This window comes from Oncorhynchus mykiss, chromosome 8 (assembly GCF_057628025.1).
Source record: "Oncorhynchus mykiss isolate SJ-2025 chromosome 8, ASM5762802v1, whole genome shotgun sequence".
NCBI lineage: Eukaryota > Metazoa > Chordata > Actinopteri > Salmoniformes > Salmonidae > Oncorhynchus > Oncorhynchus mykiss.
This window is the reverse complement of record NC_143029.1, coordinates 80243271-80266500: the sequence shown is the minus strand read 5'-3', so window position 1 is coordinate 80266500 and position 23230 is coordinate 80243271. Positions and strand designations below refer to the sequence as shown.

Here is a 23230-nt window from a genome sequence, read left to right as displayed (position 1 = left end):
TCTCTCTCTCTCTCTCCTTCTCCAACTTTCCCTCCCTCTCCTCTCTGTACCTCTCTCTCTGTACCTCTCTGGCATGGCAAACATATGTAAACATTGCCAAAGTAAGTGAATTAGATAATAAACAAAAGTGAAATAAACAACATAAATTAACAGTGAACATTACGGTGACTTGCGAAAGTATTCACCCCCCTTAGCATTTTTCCTATTTTGTTGCCTTACAACCTGCCATGAAAATTGATTTTCATGTATCATTTGATTTACACAACATGCCTACCACTTTGAAGATGCAAAATATTTTTTGTTGTGAAACAAACAAGAAATAAGACAAAAAAAACTGAAAACTTGAGCGTGCCAAAGTCAATACATTGTAGAGTCACCTTTTGCAGCAATTTCAGCTGCAAGTCTCTTGGGGTATGTCTCTATAAGCTTGGCACATCTAGCCACTAGGATTTTTGCCCATTCTTCATGGCAAAACTGTTCCAGCTCCTTCAAGTTGGGGCGGCAGGGTAGCCTAGTGGTTAGAGCGTTGGACTAGTAACTGAAAGGTTGCAAGTTCAATTCCCCAAGCTGACAAGGTACAAATCTGTCGTTCTGCCCCTGAACAGGCAGTTAACCCACTGTTCCTAGGCTGTCATTGAAAATAAGAATTTGTTCTTAACTGACTTGCCTAGTAAAATAAAGGTATAAAATAAAATAAAAAAAAGTTGGATGGGTTCCACTGATGCACGCATATTTAAGTCATACCACAGATTCTCAATTGGATTGAGGTCTGGGCTTTGACAAGGCCATTCCAAGACATTTAAATGTTTCCCCTTAAACCACTCAAGGGTTGCTTTAGCGGTTTGCTTAGGGTCATTGTCCTGCTGGAAGGTGAACCTCCGTCCCAGTCTCAAATCTCTGGAAGACTGAAACAGGTTTCCCTTAAGAATTTCCATGTATTTAGGGTCATCCATCATTCATTCAATTCTGACCAGTTTCCAAGTCCCTGCCAATGGAAAAAATGATGGTGTTCTCGGGGTGATGAGAGGTGTTGGGTTAATTCCAGGCATAGAGTTTTCCTTGATGGCCAAAAAGCTACATTTTAGTCTCATCTGACCAGAGTAGCTTCTTCCATATGTTTTAGGAGTCTCTTTTAGCGAACACCAAACGTGTTTGCTTATTTTCTTCTTTAAGCAAGGGCTTTTTTCTGACCACTCTTCCGTAAAGCCCAGCTCTGTGGAGGGTATGAATTAAAGTGGTCCTATGGACAGATAATCCAATCTCCGCTGTGGAGCTTTGCAGCTCCTACAGGCTAATCTTTGGTCTCTTTGTTGCCTATTTGATTATGCGCTCCTTGCCTGGAGTTTAGTGGGTTTTGGTGGGTGGCCCTCTCATGGCAGGTTTGCTGTGGTGCCATATTCTTTCAATTTTGTAATAATGGATTTAATGGTGCTCCGTGGAATGTTCAAAGTTTCTGATACTTTTTTATACCCCAATCCTGATCTGTACTTTGTCCCTGACCTGTTTGGAGAGCTCCTTGGTCTTCATGGTGCTGCTAGCTTGCTGGTGCCCCTTGCTTAGTGGTTTTGCAGACTCTGGAGCCTTTCAGAACAGGTGTATATATACTGTGATCATGTGACTGATCATGTGACACTTAGACTGCACACAGGTTACCTTTATTTAACTAATTATGTGACTTCTGACGGTAATTGGTTGCAGCAGATCTTATTTAGGGGATTCATAGCAAATGGATTCATAGCAAATGCACGCACCACATGCACGCACCACATGCACGCACCACATGCACGCACCACATGCACGCACCACATTTCCGTTTTTTTTTTTTTTTTTATAAAAAATTAACAAATAATTTTTTTCATTTCACTTCACAAATTTGGACTATTTTGTGTATGTCCATTACATGAAATCCAAATAAAAATCCATTTAAATTACAGGTTTTAAAATAGGAAAAACACCAAGGGGGATGAATACTTTTGCAAGGCACTGGACACTCACAGATTTTCTAAAAGACATTTCAAATGTCATATTATATTTATGCACAGTGTTGTAACAATGTGCAAATACAAGTACAAAAGTACAAAAGGGAAAATAAACAAACATAAATATGGGTTGTATTTTCAATGGTGTTTGTTTTAAACTGGTTGCCCTTTTCTTGTGGCATCAGGTCACAAATCTTTCTGCTGTGATGGAACACTGTGGTATTTCTTTGTGGATCTGTGTAATCTGAGGGAAATATGTCTCTCTAATATGGTCATACATTGGGCAGGAGGTTAGGAAGTGCAGCTCAGTTTCCACCTCATTTTGTGGGCAGGGTGCATATAGCCTGTCTTCTCTTGAGAGCCAGGTCTGCCTACTGTGGCATTTCTCAATAGCAAGGCTATGCTCACTGAGTCTGTACATAGTCAACGCTTTCCTTAATTTTGGGTCAGTCACAGCGGTCAGGTATTCTGCCAATGTGTCAAGTAATTTTTTTTTTGTTTTCTCATGATTTGGTTGGGTCTAATTGTGTTGCTGTCCTGGGGCTCTGTCGGGTGTGTTTGTGTTTGTGAACAGAGCCCCAGGACCAGCTTGCTTAGGGGCTCTTCTCCAGGTTCATGTTTCTGTAGGTGATGGCTTTGTTACGGTGGTTGTAGAATATAACGATTATTTTCTGGATTTTTATAATTAGCAGGTATTGTCCTAATTCTGCTCTGCATGCATTATTTGGTGTTTTGAGTTGTACACAGGATATTTTTGCAGAATTTTGTATGCAGTCTCAATTTGGAGTTTGTCCCATTTTGTGAATTCTTGGTTGGTGAGCGGACCCCAGACCTCACAACCATAAAGGGCAATGGGTATTGCCCAAAGTCTTTTTTTGCCAGAATTTTATGTTCCTTTTGATGGCATAGAAGGCCCTTCTTGCCTTGTTTATCTCAGCTCATTCACAGCTTTGTGGAAGTTACTTGTGGTGCTGATGTTTAGGCTGAGGTATGTGTCTTTTTTGTGTGCTCTAGGGCAACGTTGTCTAGATGGAATGTGTATTTGTGGTCCTGGACACTGGACCTTTTTTGGAACACCATTATTATTGTCTTACTGAGATTTACTGTCAGGGCCCCAGGTCTGGCACAATCTGTGCAGAATATCTAGGTGCTGCTGTAGGCCTTCTTTGGTTGGTGACAGAAGCACCAGATCATCAGCAAACAGTAGACATTTGACTTCAGATTCTAGTTAGGGTGAGGCCGGATGTTGCAGACTGTTCTAGTGCCTTCACCAATTATCAATATATATGTTGAAGAGGGTGGGGCTTAAGCTGCATCCCTGTCTCACCCCATGGCTCTGTGGAAAGAAATGTGTGTTTTTGACCATTTTAACCGCACACTTGTTGTTTGTGTACATAGATTTTATAATATAGTATGTTTTTCCCCCAATACACTTTCCATCAATTTGTATAGCAGGCTCTCATGCCAAATTGAGTTTGAAATCAACAAAGCATGAGAAGGCTTTGCCTTTGTTTGGTTTGTTTGTTTGTTTGTCAATTAGGGTGTGCAGGATGAAAATGTGGTCTGTCATACGGTAATTTGGTTAAAAAGCCGATTTGACATTTGCTCAGTGCATTGTTTTCACTGAGGAAACATATGAGCCTGATGTTAATGATAATGCAGAGGATTTCCCCAAGGTTGATGTTGACGCATATCCCACGGTAGTTATTGGGGTCAAATTTGTCTCCACTTTTGTGTATTGGGGTGATCAGTCCTTGGTGTCAAATTTTGGGGAAGATGCCAGAAGGATGATGTTAAAGAGTATAGTTTAAGTATAGCCCATTGGAATTTGTTGTCTGTATATTTGATCATTTCATTGAGGATACCATCAACACCACAGGCATTTTTGGGTTGGAGGGTTTGTGTATTTTGTATCCTTCTCCTTCTCTCTATGTCCCTCCCTTTCCCTCTTTCTCTCCTTTTGTCTCTACAGTACGGTATGTGACTTCATGTTGAGGTCAGAGTCTGCCACAGTAAAGCAATGGGATGCACTGCTAAACCTTGTGCTCTGCAAACTAAGCACGGATTGAATATTGGACCTGTACATAGCTATGGAAAGCACAAATTGTCAGCTTTCCCTGGGAAGATTCCGCCTCAATTTGTTTCGTGACAATAAACATAGAAGTTCTCCTAAAATCCTGCAGACTGGATGACTGCTGCTAAATTGTGTTTGTGTGAAAGGTTTAGGAAGCTTATAAAGTGGTTATGTCTACTGTGTAGTTGTGTATTTGTGGAAGGTTGAGCAGGCTGCTGTCTCTAAACCCAGTCAGGGCTTACGGGGAGAGAAGCTACGCTTTAAGGAGGAACATGCTCTACTGCCTACATCCCAGCCCTGCCAATCAACATGTCTGACCTATTTACACACACACACACACACACACACACACACACACACACACACACACTACCTGATATCAGTACAGGGATGAACATGGGACACAGACCGACAGGTTGACTCTGTTAATTTTTATCAGGTCTTCCTCAGACAGATCTTGTGGATCTCAAGTATTCATACCAATGAGCTAACCTGGATAAATAAAGGTTGAAGGCCCAGTGCAGTGAAAAATGTGATTTTCCTGTGTTAAATATATATTTCTACAGTATGAGGTTGGAATAATACTCTGGACTGGTGCCCCCTGTATATAGCCTTGCTTGTTATTTTACTGTTGTTTTTTATTATTTGTTACTCTTAAAGCATTGTTGGTTAAGGACTTGTAAGTAAGCATTTCACTGTAAGGTCTACCTGTTGTATTTGGCGCATGTGACTAATACAATTTGATTTGATTTGAAATTGTGAAAATAATGATAATGCCATTTTAGTGTAAGAACTGTTTGAAATGCAACATCACCAGGCTGTACAAGTCAAAAGACCACTAAAAAATATAGTTTCAAACCTCTCTGCCAATAACAGTTAGTTCGTTTTCAGGTTACATATCCCTCCCATTAGGGTCGTCCAATTAGGCCACTCACTTAAACCACCCCCCGACAGACGAGCTAAATTCTTGCTTTTGAAATTGCTTGTTGCTAAAAAGCTATTTTAGTTTATTTTTGACCATTTTAATTGAACAAAAATAACATTAAGGTACTTAATAGTTACCAAGAACTTATTTGATATTGAGATAAAAATGGCTGCATCTGGGCCTTTAAACAAATGATGCTAGTGGTGTGTCTGGACATCAGGCCAGTGTTGGGAGAAGTGTGGGGCTGTTTAGGCTGTTCTGTGTGTTTGGGGACTAGTGGTGTGTCTGGACATCAGGCTGTTCTGTGTGTTTGGGGACTAGTGGTGTGTCTGGACATCAGGCTGTTCTGTGTGTTTGGGGACTAGATGTGTGTCTGGACATCAGGCTGTTCTGTGTGTTTGGGGACTAGTGGTGTGTCTGGACATCAGGCTGTTCTGTGTGTTTGGGGACTAGTGGTGTATCTGGACATCAGGCTGTTATGTGTGTTTGGGGACAATTGGTGTGTGTGTGCATCAAATCAAATCAAGTCAAATTGTATTAGTCACATGCGCCATTAAAACAGGTGTAGACCTTACAGTGAAATGCTTTCTTACGAGCCCCTAACTAACAGTGCAGTTTCAAAAAATATGGATTAGAATAACAGATAAAAGTAACAAGTAATTAAAGAACAGCAGTAAAAAAATAACAATATATACAGAGGGATGCCGGTTTAGAGTCAATGTGTGGGGGCACCGGTTAGTGTTAAAAATTACTATGCATAGATGACATCAGAGAGTGGTAGCCATTTTACAAGATGTTCAGGAGTCTTATGGCTTGGGGGTAGATGCTGTTTAGAAGCCTCTTGGACCTAGACTTGTAGCTCTGGTATCGCTTGCTGTGTGGTACCAGACAGAACCGTCTATGATTAGGGTGGCTGGAGTCTTTGACAATTTTTAGGGCTTCCTTCTGATACCGCCTGGTATAGAGGTCCTGGATGGCAGGAAGCTTGGCCCCAGTGATGTACTGGGCCATTCGCACTACCCTCTATAGTGCCTTGTGGTCGGAGGCTGAGCAGTTGCCACACAAGTCAGTGATGCAACCTGTCAGGATGCTCTCGATGGTGCAGCTGAAGAACCTTTTGATGATCTGAGGACCCATGCCAAATCTTTTCAGTCTCCTTAGTCGGAATAGGTTTTGAGAATGTTGGCGTGCTCGTTCCTCTTTTTCCTATAGTCCATAATAATCTTCTTTGTAGTGATCACGTTGAGGGAGAGGTTGTTGTCCTGGCACTACGCGGCCAGGTCTCTGACCTCCTCCCTATAGGCTGTCTCGTTGTTGTCGGTGATCAGGCCTACCACTGTTGTGTCATCGGCAAATTTAATGATGGTGTTGGAGTCGTGCCTGGCCGTGCAGTCATGAGTGAACAGGGAGTATAGGAGGGGACTGAGCACGCACCCCTCTGAGGGGCCCCTGTGTTGAGGATCAGCGTGGAGGATGTGTTGTTACCTACCCTTACCACCTGGGGGCGGCCCATCAGAAAGTCCAGGATCTAGTTGCAAAGGGAAGTGTTTAGTCCCAGGGTCCTTAGCTTATTGATGAGCTTTGAGGGCAATATGGTGGTGAACGCTGAGCTGTAGTCAATGAATAGCATTCTCACATAGGTGTTCCTTTTGCCCAGGTGAGAAAGGTCAGTGTGGAGTGCAATAGAGACCACATCATCTGTAGATCTGTTGGGGCGGTATGCAAATTGGAGTAGGTCTATGGTTTCTGGGATAATGGTGTTGATGTGAGACATGACCAGCCTTTCAAAGCACTTCGTGGCTACAGACGTAAGAGCTACGGGTCGGTAGTCATTTTGGCAGTTTACCTTAGTGTTCTTGTGCACAGGGACTATGGTGGGCTGCTTGAAACATGTTGGTATTACAGACTCAGACAGGGAGAGGTTGAATATGTCAGTGAAGACACTTGCTAGTTAGTACACGTCCTGGTATTCCGTCTGACCTTGTGAATGGTGACCCGTCTAAAGGTCTTACTCACATTGGCTGTGGAGAGCGTGATCACACAGTCTTCCAGTACAGCTGGTGCTATCATGCATGTTTCAGTGTTATTTGCCTCGAAGTTAGCATAGAAGTAGTTAAACTTGTCCGGTAGTCTCGTGTCACTGGGCAGCTCTCGGCTGTGCTTCCCTTTGTAGTCTGTAATGGTTAGCAGACCCTGCCACATCCGACGAGTGTCAGAGTGTGTAGTACGACTCAATCTTAGTCCTGTATTGACGCTTTGCCTGTTTGATGATTCGTCAGAGGGCATAGCAGGATTTCTTATAAGCTTCCGGGTTAGAGTCCCGCTCCTTGAAAGCGGCAGATAAAGCCTTTATCTCAGTGCGGATGTTGCCTGTAATCCATGGCTTCTGCTTGGGGTATGTACGTACGGTCACTGTGGGGACAACGTCATCTATGCACTTATTGATGAAGCCAATGACAGATGTGGTGTACTCCTCGATGCCATTGGAGGAATCCCGGAACATATTCCAGTCTGTGCTAGCAAAACAGTCCTGTAGCTTAGCATCTGCTTCATCTGATCACTTTTTTATTGATCTAGTCACTTGTGCTTCCTGCTTTAATTGTTGCTTGTAATAGGAATCAGGAGGCTAGAATTATGGTCAGATTTGCCAAATGGAGAGCGAGGGAGAGCTTTGTATGCATCTCTATGTGTGGAGTATAGGTGGTCCAGAGTTATTTTCCCTCTGGTTGCACATTTAACATGCTGATAGAAATTTTGTAAAATGGATTTAAGAAACTTAAAAATGTAAGTTTCCCTGCATTAAAGTCCCCGGCTACTAGGTGCGCCGCCTCTGGGTGAGCGTTTCTTGTTTGCTTAAAGTGTAATACAGCTCATTCAATGCTATCTTAGTGCCAGCCTCTGACTGTGGTGGTATGTAAACAGCTACAAAGAATATAGATGAAAACTCTCTCGGTAGGTAATGTGGTCTGCAGCTTATCATGAGAAACTCTACCTCAGGCAAGCTTTAGCTTGAGACTTCCTTAGATATTGTGCACCAGCTGTTGTTTACAAAAATACAAAGTCTTACCAGACGCCGCTGTTCTATGCTGCCGGTACATCTTATAACCAGCCAGCTGTATCTTGATAGTGTCGTCGTTCATCCACGACTCCGTGAAGCATATGATGTTACCATTTTTAATATACCATTGGTAGTTTAATCTTCCCAATAACTCGTCCATTTCATTGTCCAAAGATTGCATGTTTGCTAGCAGAATTGAGAGGAGTGGGGGTTTATTTGATCGCCTCTGACTTCTCAGAAGGCAGCCTGCCCTCCGGCCTCTCTTTCTCCGCCTCCTCTTCACGCAGATCACTGGGTTCGGGGCCTGTTCCCGGGGGAGCCGTGTATCCTTGGGCTCGTCAGAGTCATGAAAGAAGAAAAAGGATTCTGCTAGTCCGTGGTGAGTAGTCGCAGTCCTGATGTCTAGAAGTTATTTTCGGTCATAAGAGACGGTAGCGGCAACATTATGTACAAAAATAGTTAAAACATAAGTTACAAACAACACAGATAAACAAACAAAAAAACACAATCTGTTGGGGACACGTAAAACGTCTGCCTTCCGCTCCGGCGCCACCTTCTGCTCCTGCGCCATCAGGCTTTTCTGTGTGTTTAGGGACTAGTGGGATCATGCTGTTCTGTGTGTTTGGGGACTAGTAGGATCATGCTATTCCCCAAACACACAGAAAAGCCTGATGTCCAGACACACCCCTAGTCCCCAAACACACAGAGTGTGTCTGGACATCAGGCTTTTCTGTGTGTTTGGGGACTAGCGGGATCATGCTATTCTGTGTGTTTGGGGACATGGGGTGTGTCTGGACATCAGGCTATTCTGTGTGTTTGGGGACTAGTGGGATCATGCTGTTCTGTGAGTTTGGGGACTAATGGGATCATGCTATTCTGTGTGTTTGGGGACTAGGGGTGTGTCTGGACATCAGGCTATTCTGTGTGTTTGGGGACTAGTGGGATCATGCTGTTCTGTGTGTTTGGGGACTAGGGGTGTGTCTGGACATCAGGCTATTCTGTGTGTTTGGGGACTAGGGGTGTGTCTGGACATCATGCTGTTCTGTGTGTTTGGGGACTAGTGGTGTGTCTGGACATCATGCTGTTCTGTGTGTTTGGGGACTAGTGGTGTGTCTGGACATCATGCTGTTCTGTGTGTTTGGGGACTAGTGGTGTGTCTGGACATCATGCTGTTCTGTGTGTTTGGGGACTAGGGGTGTGTCTGGACATCATGCTGTTCTGTGTGTTTGGGGACTAGTGGTGTGTCTGGACATCATGCTGTTCTGTGTGTTTGGGGACTAGATGTGTGTCTGGACATCATGCTGTTCTGTGTGTTTGGGGACTAGTGGTGTGTCTGGACATCATGCAGTTCTGTGTGTTTGGGGACTAGGGGTGTGTCTGGACATTATGCTGTTCTGTGTGTTTGGGGACTAGTGGTGTGTCTGGACATCATGCTGTTCTGTGTGTTTGGGGACTAGTGGTGTGTCTGGACATCATGCTGTTATGTGTGTTTGGGGACTAGTGGTGTGTCTGGACATCATGCTGTTCTGTGTGTTTGGGGACTAGGGGTGTGTCTGGACATCATGCTGTTCTGTGTGTTTGGGGACTAGGGGTGTGTCTGGACATCATGCTGTTCTGTGTGTTTGGGGACTAGGGGTGTGTCTGGACATCATGCTGTTCTGTGTGTTTGGGGACTAGTGGTGTGTCTGGACATCATGCTGTTCTGTGTGTTTGGGGACTAGTGGTGTGTCTGGACATCATGCTGTTCTGTGTGTTTGGGGACTAGTGGTGTGTCTGGACATCAGGCTGTTCTGTGTGTTTGGGGACTAGATGTGTGTCTGGACATCATGCTGTTCTGTGTGTTTGGGGACTAGATGTGTGTCTGGACATCATGCTGTTCTGTGTGTTTGGGGACTAGTGGTGTGTCTGGACATCATGCTGTTCTGTGTGTTTGGGGACTAGGGGTGTGTCTGGACATCATGCTGTTCTGTGTGTTTGGGGACTAGTGGTGTGTCTGGACATCATGCTGTTCTGTGTGTTTGGGGACTAGTGGTGTGTCTGGACATCATGCTGTTCTGTGTGTTTGGGGACTAGTGGTGTGTCTGGACATCATGCTGTTCTGTGTGTTTGGGGACTAGTGGTGTGTCTGGACATCATGCTGTTCTGTGTGTTTGGGGACTAGTGGTGTGTCTGGACATCATGCTGTTCTGTGTGTTTGGGGACTAGTGGTGTGTCTGGACATCATGCTGTTCTGTGTGTTTGGGGACTAGGGGTGTGTCTGGACATCATGCTGTTCTGTGTGTTCTATCCACATCGATGGAACAGTAGTGGAGAGGGTAGCAACTTTTAAGTTCCTCGGCATACACATCACAGACAAACTGAATTGGTCCACTCACACAGACAGCATCGTGAAGAAGGCGCAGCAGCGCCTCTTCAACCTCAGGAGGCTGAAGAAATTCGGCTTGTCACCAAAAGCACTCACAAACTTCTACAGATGCACAATCGAGAGCATCCTGGCGGGCTGTATCACCGCCTGGTATGGCAACTGCACCGCCCTCAACCGTAAGGCTCTCCAGAGGGTAGTGAGGTCTGCACAACGCATCACCAGGGGCAAACTACCTGCCCTCCAGGACACCTACACCACCTGATGTCACAGGAAGGCCATAAAGATCATCAAGGACATCAACCACCCGAGCCACTGCCTGTTCACCCCGCTATCATCCAGAAGGCGAGGTCAGTACAGGTGCATCAAAGCTGGGACCGAGAGACTGAAAAACAGCTTCTATCTCAAGGCCATCAGACTGTTAAACAGCCACCACTAACACTGAGTGGCTGCTGCCAACACACTGACACTGACTCAACTCCAGCCACTTTAATAATGGGAATTGATGGGAAATGATGTAAATATATCACTAGCCACTTTAAACAATGCTACCTTATATAATGTTACTTACCCTACATTATTCATCTCATATGCATACGTATATACTGTACTCTATATCATCGACTGTATCCTTATGTAATACATGTATCACTAGCCACTTTAAACTATGCCACTGTTTACATACTCATCTCATTTGTACATACTGTACTCGATACCATCTACTGTATCTTGCCTATGCTGCTCTGTACCATCACTCATTCATATATCCTTATGTACATATTCTTTATCCCCTTACACTGTGTACAAGACAGTAGTTTTGGAATTGTTAGTTAGATTACTTGTTATTACTGCATTGTCGGAACTAGAAGCACATGCATTTCGCTACACTCGCATTAACATCTGCTAACCATGTGTATGTGACAAATAAAATTTGATTTGATTTGATTTTGTGTTTGGGGACTAGTGGTGTGTCTGGACATCATGCTGTTCTGTGTGTTTGGGGACTAGGGGTGTGTCTGGACATCATGCTGTTCTGTGTGTTTGGGGACTAGTGGTGTGTCTGGACATCATGCTGTTCTGTGTGTTTGGGGACTAGTGGTGTGTCTGCTCCACTTGCCCCTCTCATCTCTCTCAGCTGAAGTCTTAACATCTGAACCGGTGTTAAATGCTGAATACTGTGTGAGTTTAGGGACCCAGGGCCAACAAATGAGCACAGTGGGGCGGTGTGTGCGCGTGTGCGTGCGCGTGTGCGTGCGCGTGTGTGTGTGTGTGTGTGTGTGTGTGTGTGTGTGTGTGTGTGTGTGTGTGTGTGTGTGTGTGTGTGTGTGTGTGTGTGTGTGTGTGTGTGTGTGTGTGTGTGTGTGTGTGTGTGGGTGGGTGGGTGGGTGTGCGTGCGTGAGCGTGTGTGCAGGTGGTGGAACCAGCTGTCAAACTGACCCACAGCTCACTAATGAGTAGGACCAGACAGAAACTGTAGGGAAGTTTTCTCAGCAATATTTTCACTGCCTTGTAGCTCGGTTGGGTCTGATTTGAGTTAAATTTCCATATGTATGATGTGCAAATGTTTTTATTGGGATATAATGACATTATGTCTCCAGCTGGCTGCACTAATTTTTGTTTGTTTTTATCTTTATTTAACTAGGCAAGTCAGTCTTTGGGCTTAGATCCCGCTTATGGGATCGATATGACAACAGCCAGTGAAAGTGCAGGGCGCCAAATTCAATACAACAGAAATCTCATAATTAAAATTCCTCAAACATACAAGTATTTTACACCATTTCAAAGATACACTTCTTGTTAATCCCACCACAGTGTCTGATTTCAAAAACGCTTTACAGCTAAAGCAAACCAAACAATTATGTTAGGTCAGAGCCAAGTCACAGAAAAACAGCCAAAGAGAGGAGTCATAAAAAGCACAAATAGAGATAAATTAATCACTAACCTTTGCAGAGAGCCACATCAATTTACAGAAATACTCATAATAAACATTGCTAAAAGATACAACTAATATGAACAGAATTCTAGATACACTTCTCCTTAATGCAACCGCTGTGTCAGATTTATTTTTTAAATTATGGAAAAGCACACCATGCTATAATCTGAGTACGGCCAAAACAACCCAAACAGATAATCCGCCATGTTGTGTAGTCAACAGAATTCAGAAATAGCATTATAAATATTCACTTACCTTTGATGATCTTCATCAGAATACACTCCCAGGAATCCCAGTTCCACAATAAAGGTTTGTTTTGTTTGATAATGTCCATTATTTATGTCCAAATACCTCCTTTTGTTAGCGCGTTCAGTTCACAAATCCAAATTCATGACGCGCGATCACTAGGAGCAGTCAAAAAGTCAAAAAGTTCCGTTACAGTCCGTAGAAACATGTCAAACGATGTATAGAGTCAATCTTCAGGATGTTTTTAACATAAATCTTCAATAATGTTCCCACCGGAGAATTCCTTTGTCTTCAGAAATGCAATGGAACAGAGCTCGCTCTCACCTGAACGAGCGTGGCCAGCTCGTGGCTCTCTGGCAGACCTCTGACTCATTCCCCTCTCATTCGCCCCCACTTCACAGTAGAAGCATCAAACAAGGTTCTAAAGACTGTTGACATGTAGTGGAAGCCTTAGGAAGTGCAAGATGACCAATATCCCACTGTATCTTCGATAGGCAATTAGTTGAAAACCTACAAACCTCAGATATTCCACTTACTGGTTTTTGCCTGCCATATGAGTTCTGTTATACTCACAGACATCATTCAAACAGTTTTAGAAACTTCAGAGTGTTTTCTATCCAAATAATATGCATATCTTAGCTTCTGAGTAGGAGGCAGTTTACTCTGGGCACCTTATTCATCCAAGCTACTCAGCCATTAGAAGTATTAAGAACAAAATGTTATTTTCAATGACAGCCTAGTGGGTTAACTGCCTGTTCAGGGGTAGGAGGACAGATTTGTACCTTGTCAGCTTGGGGATTTGAACTTGCAAACTTTCGGTTACTAGTCCAACACTCTAACCACTAGGCTACCCTGCCGCCCGTTAACAGGCCTAACAGGCCATTGTGCTCAAATGAACTCAAGCTTACGGACAATGTCAAATGGGATATAGCGAAGCGCCTGAGTGAGTCGGGTGCGCAATTATCCCTTTCATGCCCTGCCTCCAGTCCACTTACCAATATCTGAACAAGAGCCTCAAAATTGCAACAAGGGGTTCTGTGAAAATTGAATTTAATCAGAAGCCACTGCCAGATTTCTGGACTAGGCTGCACTTAGAGTATCTTGCCTTTGCAAATTGCGCTGTTAAGACACTGATGCCCTTTACAACCATGTGCCTATGTGAGAGTGGATTCTCAGCCCTCACTAGCATGAAAACTAAATGCAGGCGCAGACTGTGTGTGGAAAAATATTTAAGACTTAGACTCTCTCCAATACAACCCAACATTGCAGTTATGTGCATCCTTTCAAGCACACCCTTCTCATTAACCTGTGGTGAGTTATTCACCATTTTCAATTAACAAATAAGGTTTTATATGTAAGATGGTTAAATAAAGAGCAAAATTATTGATTATTATTATTATTTGTGCCCTGGTCCTATAAGAGCTCTTTGTCACTTCCCACGAGCCGGGTTGTGACAAAACTCACACGCTGTCACGTTCTGACCTTTATTTCCTTTGTTTTGTATTTATTTAGTATGGTCAGGGCGTGAGTTGGGTGGGCAGTCTATGTTTGTTTTTCTAGGTTTTGGGTATTTCTATGTTTCGGCCTAGTATGTTTCTCAATAAGAGGCAGGTGTCATTAGTTGTCTCTGATTGAGAATCATACTTAGGTAGCCTGGGTTTCACTGTGTGTTTGTGGGTGATTGTTCCTGTCTCTGTGTTTTGCACCAGACAGAGCTGTTTTTGGTTTTCCACGTTTATTGTTTTGTAGTGTTCATGTTTATCTTTGTTTATTAAACATGAATCAATATAACCACGCTGCGTTTTGGTCCGCCTCTACTTCACCACAGGAAAACCCTTACACACTCATTCTTATGTTTAATAAATGTATTGTAAAGTGTGTGTGTAGCGGGCTTACAATGATGTCAAAAAACAACATTTGAGAGTGCGTTGACCCTGGTGCTAGAGGGGGTACAACTGGAGGTTGAATGTTTGAAGGGGTACGGGACTATAAAAGGTTTGGGAAACACTGATCCAGACCCTTCAAATACAGTATTGCAGCTGGCGGGCTGTGCTTTATTTTGACAGGGGAGGGGACGTGTGTGTGTGTGTGTGTGTGTGTGTGTGTGTGTGTGTGTGTGTGTGTGTGTGTGTGTGTGTGTGTGTGTGTGTGTGTCTGTGTGTGTGTGTTACACAATCTGTGTGGGTTTACCAATGCCTCTGTATGGAAAGCAGGCTATTAATAGTAAATGTGGAGGATATACATTCTCTGTCTTAAATCTCTAGGAACCTTAGAGAATATATGGCATATATGGCATGTACAGCATATGATATCATGTAGAACATGCACCTCGTAATCCTACCTCAAATTTCCTCCTCATCTAAGGAAAATGTTGATTGGGTTTGAAGTTTGTTGATATTCAGAATGCCTATACTGTAATCTAATACAAATCCACAAATGTAATTGTTTTTTCCGTGATAATTTGACAGAAAAGGGTATAGCAATTAATTTTAGTTAGAGGAAAAGCAATATCCAGTGAGCGTTGTCTCTCATCCAAAAGTGGTGGAACTCTGCTTGCCCAAAGTTCAAACTCTGTTTATACCGTTTTTAATCATAGTTGCAATAAAATAGTATAAAGGAAATAACTGTGCAAAAAGGGAATGTTTTTCATCTCTTTGAGACAGAGACAGAGGAGAGTGTGGCTCTTCGCCCCGTGACTCAACCCCAGAACGGAGAGTGTTGCTCTTCGCCCCATGACTCAACCCCAGAACGGAGAGTGTGGCTCTTCGCCCCGTGACTCAACCCCAGAACGGAGAGTGTTGCTCTTCGCCCCGTGACTCAACCCCAGAACGGAGAGTGTGGCTCTTCGCCCCGTGACTCAACCCCAGAACGGAGAGTGTGGCTCTTCGCCCCGTGACTCAACCCCAGAACGGAGAGTGTGGCTCTTCGCCCCGTGACTCAACCCTAGAACGGAGAGTGTGGCTCTTCGCCCCGTGACTCAACCCCAGAACGGAGAGTGTGGCTCTTCGCCCCGTGACTCAACCCCAGAACGGAGAGTGTGGCTCTTCGCCCCATGACTCAACCCCAGAACGGAGAGTGTGGCTCTTCGCCCCGTGACTCAACCCCAGAAGGGAGAGTGTGGCTCTTCGCCCCGTGACTCAACCCCAGAACGGCGCCCAATAAACACCAACTAGAACATGTATTATTCATCTGTTTAGCTCTGCCTGAAAAACAACCAATCTTCAGAGTGCTTTTTAACATCCCTCCAGGAAAGGCCCTGTGATGTGTTATATGAACTTCTTCTTCTCATTCATCTTAAAATTCACACTTTTAAAGCAGCGCAGACTTTGGTTTAATGTCTGCTTCTTTCATGGTGTTTCACAGCTGAAAACAGTGAATATGATACGGTGAATTATCAACCCTTCAATCTTTTAAAATAGCAACCTTTAGAATTTAGAGAATATATTTAGTATCTCTTAAGTGGTTCTTTTATAATAAGTTACTTAGTGTGGCTCTTTAACTCTACCTGTTTTATCTTTATCTTCTGTTCTATCTTGTTAACCCTTTCACACGTACCATCACACGGGTCTGGTCGTTCTACAGTGAAAGGGTTAACCCTGGGGTCTCGCGCTCTACTTCAGCAAGCCAATCAATAATGTTGAACCTCCTTTGTGCGTGTGTGCGTGTGCGTGTGTGTGGGTGTGCACTTGTGTGGGTGTATTAGTGATGGTGAACGTTCTGGACCTTTTGGCAGGTGTCCTCTGAAAAATCACTCGATGACAACATTGCGTGGGAGACTTGACAGGTTGCATCAAGGAATGTTTAAGCATCAGCTTTTCATCTCATGTTAGTGGAGAAGAAAACTAAAATGCTTTTTTTCATTTATTCAAAGGGAATGACACATCCTACACACAGAAAGACCCACGGACAGAAACATACACACACTTTCCCACACAATGACTCATAGTGACATGAATTTGACAAGCCTTTCACAGGCATCGGAGGGATGGTTTTCAGGCAAACCCTGTTGTCTCTCTGCATGGCGTCATTGGTGTGTCGAGGTGAGAACAGAGCACATGCCAAGGAGGAGAGAAGGGGAGGAAACATGCATGAATTCAGACGGGATGCTTCTCACTCACGTGACTCCCAATGCCCTAGTTCTGCTGCTACACTCATTGATTAATGAACAAGTGTCTTCCATCATCTTAAATATTGTCAGCAGAATAGTGTGCCTGCAATGTCATGGTGTCAGTCTAAGCTCTTGGTGACATGTCTAAGCTCTTTCATGACAGTTGTAGGGAGCATGGATTATTCTGGGTACTGAATGGCATTTTTATGACATCTTTTTAACCTTAATTTAACTAGGCAAGTCAGTTAACAATGACGGCCTACCGGGGAACAGTGGGTTAACTGCCTTGTTCAGGGGCAGAAGAACAGATTTTTGCCTTGTCAGCTCGGAGATTTGATCCAGCAACCTTTCGGTTACTGGCCCAACGCTCTAACCAGCTCTTTCATGACAGTTGTAGGGAGCATGGATTATTCAGCATACCGAACTGCATTTTTATGAGCATGTGTTGGTTGATAGGTGTTTTAAAATACCTCCATTGGTCTTCCTCTCTGCCCTCTCCCCTCTTCATCCTCTCTTCTATCTCTGTACATTATTCCTTCCACTCCTCTCTTCTAAATTTCACCTCAGCCCTCCCTTCTCCTTTCTCCCTCGTTCCCTCTTTCTTTAACCTCATCTCTTTATTTACCTTCTCCTCCCACATTTGCTCCCTTTCTACTCTCTACTCCTCTACTCCTTCTCTCTATTCCCACTCTTCTCACTAACCTCTCGTCCCTCTGTCTCCCTCTCTCTATAGGTGTGTGGTAAACTGACCCGGCCTGTGATAGGCTAGGAGTCAGCACTGACCCAGCCTGTGATAGGCTAGGAGTCAGATCAGGACCACCAGGGCCATGACTGGCTCCCCGGGCATCAGTGGGCAGTCCCTGTCACCATGGCGGTGGCTGAGTCGCTGGGGGCCGGTCCTGCTGCTGGTTACCATGACAACCCTACTGCCAGGTTGTTGCCAGGCATGCCCTCCACGGTGCGAGTGCTCGGCCCAAATCCGGTCCGTCTTGTGCCAGCGGCGGCGGCTCACCGGCATCCCAGAGGGCATCCCCACGGAAACTCGCCTCCTGGACCTCAGCCGGAACCGTCTCCGCTGGGTGGAGATGGGTGACCTGGCGCCGTATCCGCACCTTGAAGAAGTGGACCTGAGTGAGAACCTCATTGCCACACTGGAGCCCAACGCGTTCGCCAACCTGCAGAGCCTCCGGGTGTTACGGCTGAGGGCGAACCAGTTGAAACTTGTACCCATGGGGGCCTTCGCCAAGCTGGTCAACCTGACCACGCTGGACCTGAGTGAGAACAAGCTGGTTATTCTGTTGGACTACACCTTCCAGGACCTGAGGAGTCTAAGACACCTGGAGGTGGGAGACAATGACCTGGTCTACATCTCTCATGAGGTATTGAGCTGTTATCCATTTGATCATTAATTTTTCAAGCACTATGTTGTTCCTGATCTGTCTATAATATTTTATTGATTCTTCTATGTTTCCAAGATTGGAGCTCACAACTAATCAAATTGGATTTTGTTGTGTTTGAAGGCCTTCTCTGGCCTGCTAGGGGTGGAGGATCTGACCATTGAACGCTGCAACCTGACTTCCATCTCTGGCCAGACGCTGTCCTACCTACGCAGCCTGGTCACTTTGCGACTACGCCAGCTCAGCATCCCCGCCCTGGAGGACCATAACTTCCGTAAGCTGGCCAACCTCCGGGGGCTGGAGATCGACAACTGGCCTTACCTGGAATACATCTCCCCCCTGAGCTTCCAGGGTCTGGACCTGTACTGGCTGTCCATCACCAACAGCAACATGACCTCCGTCCCCTCGTCCTCCTTCAGAAACCTGATCCACCTCACCCATCTCAACCTGTCCTACAACCCCATCACCACCCTGGAGCCTTGGGCCTTCAGGGACCTGCTGAGGCTCAAAGAGCTGATCATGGTGAACACGGGCCTGGCTACGGTGGAGCCCCACTCCCTGGGAGGCCTCAGACAGATCCGGGTCCTCAACTTCTCCTCCAATGACCTCCAGACTCTGGAGGAGGGATCGTTCCACTCTGTAAACAGCCTGGAGACGCTGCGGGTGGATGGGAACCCACTGCTGTGTGACTGCCGTTTGTTGTGGATCCTGCAGAGACGCAAGACCCTCAACTTTGACGGCAGGGTGCCTGTGTGCGCTGGGCCGGTGGAGGTGCAGGGGAACAGCCTCAGCACCTTCACCGACTCAGCGCTCTTTGATCACTTCACCTGCCAGAAGCCCAAGATACGCAACCGCAAGCTTCAACAGGTAAGAGTTGTTATCCCACTTTGCAGTACATGTGATCATAATGTAACTACAGTGTAGGTACACATTGATATGTAGTATGACAGCTTCGATGCCTGTTTCAGTTTTGTACCTAATGCTTAATTCATTCATTCATTTATCCATTAATTCATTCCTCCAAGGTGACAGCTCGTGAGGGCCAGCCAGTAAGTTTCCTCTGCAGTGCCGTGGGAGAGCCCGCCCCCAATATCATGTGGATCTCCCCTCAGCGCCGACTAATCACAGCCAAGAGCAATGGCCGCATCACCGTCCTCCCAGGAGGGACGTTGGAGATCCGCTATGCTCAGGTCACCGACAGCGGCACCTACATGTGCATCGCCAGCAATGCCGGGGGCAATGACACTTACTTTGCGATGCTCACGGTTCGGGGCGCGCCGCTGGATGCCTCGTCGGCCTTCTTCGCCAACCGCTCGATGTACGGCGGTGAGTTCTTCAACGACACAAACCTGAATAGCACTCGCGTCTTCCTCAAGTTCACCCTGGACCTGACCACCATACTGGTCTCCACAGCGATGGGCTGCATCACCTTCCTGGGCGTGGTGCTTTTCTGTTTCCTGTTGTTGTTTGCATGGAGCCGGGGGCGGGGCCAGCGTAAGAACAACTTCACCGTCGAGACCCCTTTCCGGAAGGCCGAGGGGCCGGCGGCGGTGGGTGGTGCCGGAGGGGCCCGGAAATTCAACATGAAGATGATATGATACCATGCAGCCAGGGGCCACTAGTAAGAAAGTAAAGAAAGAAATAAAAATAAAATGCATACAGTATTCACACATGGCTGGTATTCACCAGGACCAGATTCGGTTTGAGTGGAAAAAACATGATGACCTTTGACCTCACGGCCTCCTACTGGTTTTACTCAGCTCGTGGTACAACGTTCCGTTTATATTTGCAAACAAATATAACATTGTCATTAACCAGGTTTCCATCCAACCCGTTTGTTTATACGAGTAAAGTACATGTCGGATAAAATATATCATGCCAGGCCTGATGGAAACATTTGTTGGTTTCAAACTTTCCAAATGTCGACAAAAATAAATACGCTAGACGAGGTGGGATCTTTTGTGTCTGAGTCACGCGATGACATGTTGTGTGGTCCTCCCAGTACTACTTGTCAGGAAAGAACGCAGTTTATTAGGCTACAGATTAAATTAATTCTAAATGATGATGAACTTCACAGGGTGATGAAAGTACAAGGTGATGAGCTTGATGCTCCTTTCCATTTAATGTTGACGGTCTTATTCTGGTACCATGATGATCGATGCTTGGCTGCTGTTTGACAAATAAAAAGAATCTCACTCTTTCGTCCATAATAATCTCATCATGTAAACTATACCCACATTGTATCTGCGAGCTGTTGGCTAGACAGCAAGAACCAATAGACGCTATATAACGCTAATTTTTCGGGGTGAGAAAACCATCATTCGAGTTAAACAATGCGACGGAAAACATGGGAATTTAACTGCAAACGTTGTTTTTATGTGCGCTACTTCATCACGCACAGCTTTTTATCCTCAACAAGTACATTTGACGGAAACACATCTCTGGTGAGAAAATGCACATATTGTTTTTATGTAGATCTTAGAATATTCGCTTGAAAATCGGTCGCCAATTGGATGTAAACCTAGCTACTGAGCTTGATAAGGGGAGTTCAACTAGATCACTCAAGTATAACATTACCATTTAGCTTGATAAGGGGAGTTCAACTAGATCACTCAAGTATAACATTACCATTTAGCTTGATAAGGGGAGTTCAACTAGATCACTAAAGGGGTATTTTGGAGAAAAAAATATAACATTACCATTTAGCTTGATAAGAATTATAGAAGTTAAGAATTTAGTGTGATCTCTTATTGGGTGATTACTGTGCTGTGGAATGATCATAGTTATGCCTCTCTCACAGAAAGTGAAAAGGACTTCCTGGAGCTATGCACTTGTAGTGGTCATTGCACACAGGGCATAGTTCTGACTAGGGGGAGTACAGCCATGACCAGAAGTTATGGTTAGATAAAACGCTCTCCTAATCTGCTGTAAAAAAAAAGTCATTTCTGGTTGTATCTGTAGTCCCTTTCGTCATAGCCCATGGAGAGACATGGCTATCAACTAATCACAGAATTTCTTGCCTTGCTTTCTTAAATTCTGCCTTTCTGAGAAATATTGCAATAGCATGTAAGTATTGCAATTTAGAGTATGTTGTATGAGTAATAAGATTACAATATTGAATAAAAACAAGCCATTTTTGTAAGACATTTGGGATATGATTTCAATTGTCACATTTATAAGACACCATCAAGGCCCCTCCAGATAAACGCATGAAACCTATTTCAATCATTTGACCTAATAACATTTATGGGGAAAAAATATCAGAAGACACTTTGGCCGATCTGTTTTTAAATACCACATCATATACACATCAAAATAAAGTATATTCTGAACATTTAAATGGGGCCCACTTCACTTTCAGAAGTGACCGTTTGCGACGAGGTTAGCTGTGTGAGTTGGACCAAGCGCACTGGCCGACGGTTGCCATGACGGCCTGACGCCCCAAGGGTTTGTTTGGAAAGCCAAGCGCAGCGAACATGAGGCCACATGGTAACCGTGACAACCAACACAGCCCAGGGCAGGGGGGAGATGTGGGGACTGTGGGACGAGTGGAGAGGGAGTATGTCCATGCCTCCTCTTTCCAACCTTCCAATAATAGTACTACCCTACCACTGCCAGTAGGGAGGGATGTGGGAAGAGAAAGGTGGATGGGAGGAGCCTAAGCCTCATCTCTCTAACCTCCCTCTTACACTGCTCTCTCCTACTGCCATGGGCTGTGCTGGGAAAATAACTGACCTCTACAGAGCTGCCAGGGGGAGCAGCCTGGAAGTCAGAACACACTCAGAGTTATATACTGTACTGTACATAACAGACTCACCTTCACAAAGGCTCTCACTGAGAGTCATATACTGTACTGTACATAACAGACTCACCTTCACAAAGGTTCTCACTGAGAGTCATATACTGTACTGTACATAACAGACTCAACTTCACAAAGGTTCTCACTGAGAGTCATATACTATACTGTACAGAACAGACTCACCTTCACAAAGGTTCTCACTGAGAGTCATATACTGTACTGTACATAACAAACTCACCTTCACAAAGGTTCTCACTGAGAGTCATATACTGTACTGTACATAACAGACTCACCTTCACAAAGGTTCTCACTGAGAGTCATATACTGTACTGTACATAACAGACTCACCTTCACAAAGGTTCTCACTCAGAGTCATATACTGTACTGTACATAACAGACTCACCTTCACAAAGGTTCTCACTGAGAGTCATATACTGTACTGTACAGAGCAGACTCACCTTCACAAAGGTTCTCACTGAGAGTCATATACTGTACTGTACATAACAGACTCACCTTCACAAAGGTTCTCACTCAGAGTCATATACTGTACTGTACATAACAGACTCACCTTCACAAAGGTTCTCACTCAGAGTCATATACTGCACTGTACAGAGCAGACTCACCTTCACAAAGGCTCTCACTGAGAGTCAAATACTGTACTGTACAGAACAGACTCACCTTCACAAAGGTTCTCACTGAGAGTCATATACTGTACTGTACATAACAGACTCACCTTCACAAAGGTTCTCACTCAGAGTCATATACTGTACTGTACAGAACAGACTCACCTTCACAAAGGTTCTCACTGAGAGTCATATACTGTACTGTACATAACAGACTCACCTTCACAAAGGTTCTCACTGAGAGTCATATACTGTACTGTACATAACAGACTCACCTTCACAAAGGTTCTCACTGAGAGTCATATACTGTACTGTACAGAACAGACTCACATTCACAAAGGTTCTCACTGAGAGTCATATACTGTACTGTACATAACAGACTCACCTTCACAAAGGCTCTCACTGAGAGTCATATACTGTACTGTACAGAACAGATTCACCTTCACAAAGGCTCTCACTGAGAGTCATATACTGTACTGTACAGAACAGACTCACCTTCACACTCATTTACACATGCATTGGACCTTTTTTCAGGTGAACACAAAGTCATATACAGGCGAAACGCACACACACACACAGACACCTATACTACAGATCTATAATAACTAGAACTGCACATCACACTATTACCACTCACAACACCACATATCTATAATAACTAGAACAGCACATCACACTATAACCACTCACAACACCACAGATCTATAATAACTAGAACTGCACATC

The 23230-nt window shown here is 44.6% G+C and overlaps 1 protein-coding gene across 2 annotated transcripts in view; it reads left to right on the top strand.

Annotated features, from left to right (window-relative positions):
- Nucleotides 1-21226, top strand: part of LOC110530698 (leucine-rich repeat and immunoglobulin-like domain-containing nogo receptor-interacting protein 3) — a 112451-nt gene extending 91225 nt beyond the window's left edge. For both annotated transcript variants that reach the window (XM_021613944.3, XM_021613943.3), the window contains 3 exons: nucleotides 17419-18064; nucleotides 18206-18949; nucleotides 19108-21226. In XM_021613944.3, coding sequence (XP_021469619.2) covers nucleotides 17513-18064; nucleotides 18206-18949; nucleotides 19108-19680 — 1869 coding nt within the window. In that variant the 5' untranslated portion in view covers nucleotides 17419-17512 and the 3' untranslated portion in view covers nucleotides 19681-21226. The remainder of the gene's footprint in view (nucleotides 1-17418; nucleotides 18065-18205; nucleotides 18950-19107) is intronic.
- Nucleotides 21227-23230: the final 2004 nt, after the last annotated feature.